This window comes from Penaeus monodon, chromosome 15, assembly GCF_015228065.2.
Source record: "Penaeus monodon isolate SGIC_2016 chromosome 15, NSTDA_Pmon_1, whole genome shotgun sequence".
In the NCBI taxonomy this organism is placed as follows: domain Eukaryota; kingdom Metazoa; phylum Arthropoda; class Malacostraca; order Decapoda; family Penaeidae; genus Penaeus; species Penaeus monodon.
Window position 1 is genome coordinate 18,482,429 of NC_051400.1, and position 878 is coordinate 18,483,306.

The 878-nt window shown below is 35.3% G+C and overlaps 1 protein-coding gene across 1 annotated transcript in view; it reads left to right on the forward strand.

The window, feature by feature from the left end:
- Positions 1–461: 461 nt before the first annotated feature.
- LOC119581796 overlaps positions 462–878 on the forward strand; it is a gene marked incomplete at its 3' end in the record, with an annotated part of 18,175 nt that continues 17,758 nt past the window's right edge. The window contains 1 exon segment of the mRNA XM_037929927.1: positions 462–657. Within this exon segment, the coding sequence (XP_037785855.1) occupies positions 622–657 (36 nt within the window). The 5' untranslated portion in view covers positions 462–621.

An 878-nucleotide genomic window follows, 5' to 3' on the forward strand; every position in this document is an offset into this window, starting at 1 on the left:
CTAGTGACATCTATCCTCCAAACAAAATATCGACAAAGAAGATTAATATGAAACAAAGGAATTTATCCAATATTTTAAAGAATAGAATTATATAAATAAATTATTTTTGCTCTAATTCCGTTTTTTTAAGTTAAAACGTGATAGAATACATATAATTTAATGTGCGCATTTTAAATTTCTTTTATTTATTGAGAGTCGCCAGAACCACTTGATAGATGAGTGCACTAATTGATTAAAGTTCAATTTAAGATAAAACACAAGACAATAGGTGAAGACATTTTATTTGCATAGGTTACTCCTCAAGAAAAAAAAAATACAAATGATTTTATGTATCGACTGGTTTCCGTTTATTACAACTCAAACACAACAATTCACTTCTACAAGGCTGTGAAATGCCACAAAATAAAACAAAAAACAGATGTTCTATTAGAATTCGTTAGAGCAACACGAAACATCAGGGCAAGTAAGTACGCGAGAAGGAAGAAGGCGAAGGAAATAGGCGAGGCCGGATTTTCTGTCGTCTCGCTTCCCAGCGCTCACGTGTCTCCTTGTTTACCTGCACAGCTGACGGGCGAAGGCGGCCGAGGGAAGTCGCTCCCTCCTTTTTCTCCTTTTCCAGTCATGTTCGGCGGGGAGGAAGACTTTTTTGACGATGATGTGAGTCAGTAAAAGAAGTTCCATCTGAATAATGATTCTTTCTGTTTTGATCTGTTGGTATGAATTATTTTGTGCAATATCTCGACTGGTGATAAAAGGATCCATGACTACTAAGTGTTTCTGTTTTAATTTATGACACTGGTTAAAATGGGAAATCACACACGAAAACATACATACAAACTCATATGCACTATACTACTATTACTACTGTTCTAGTACAG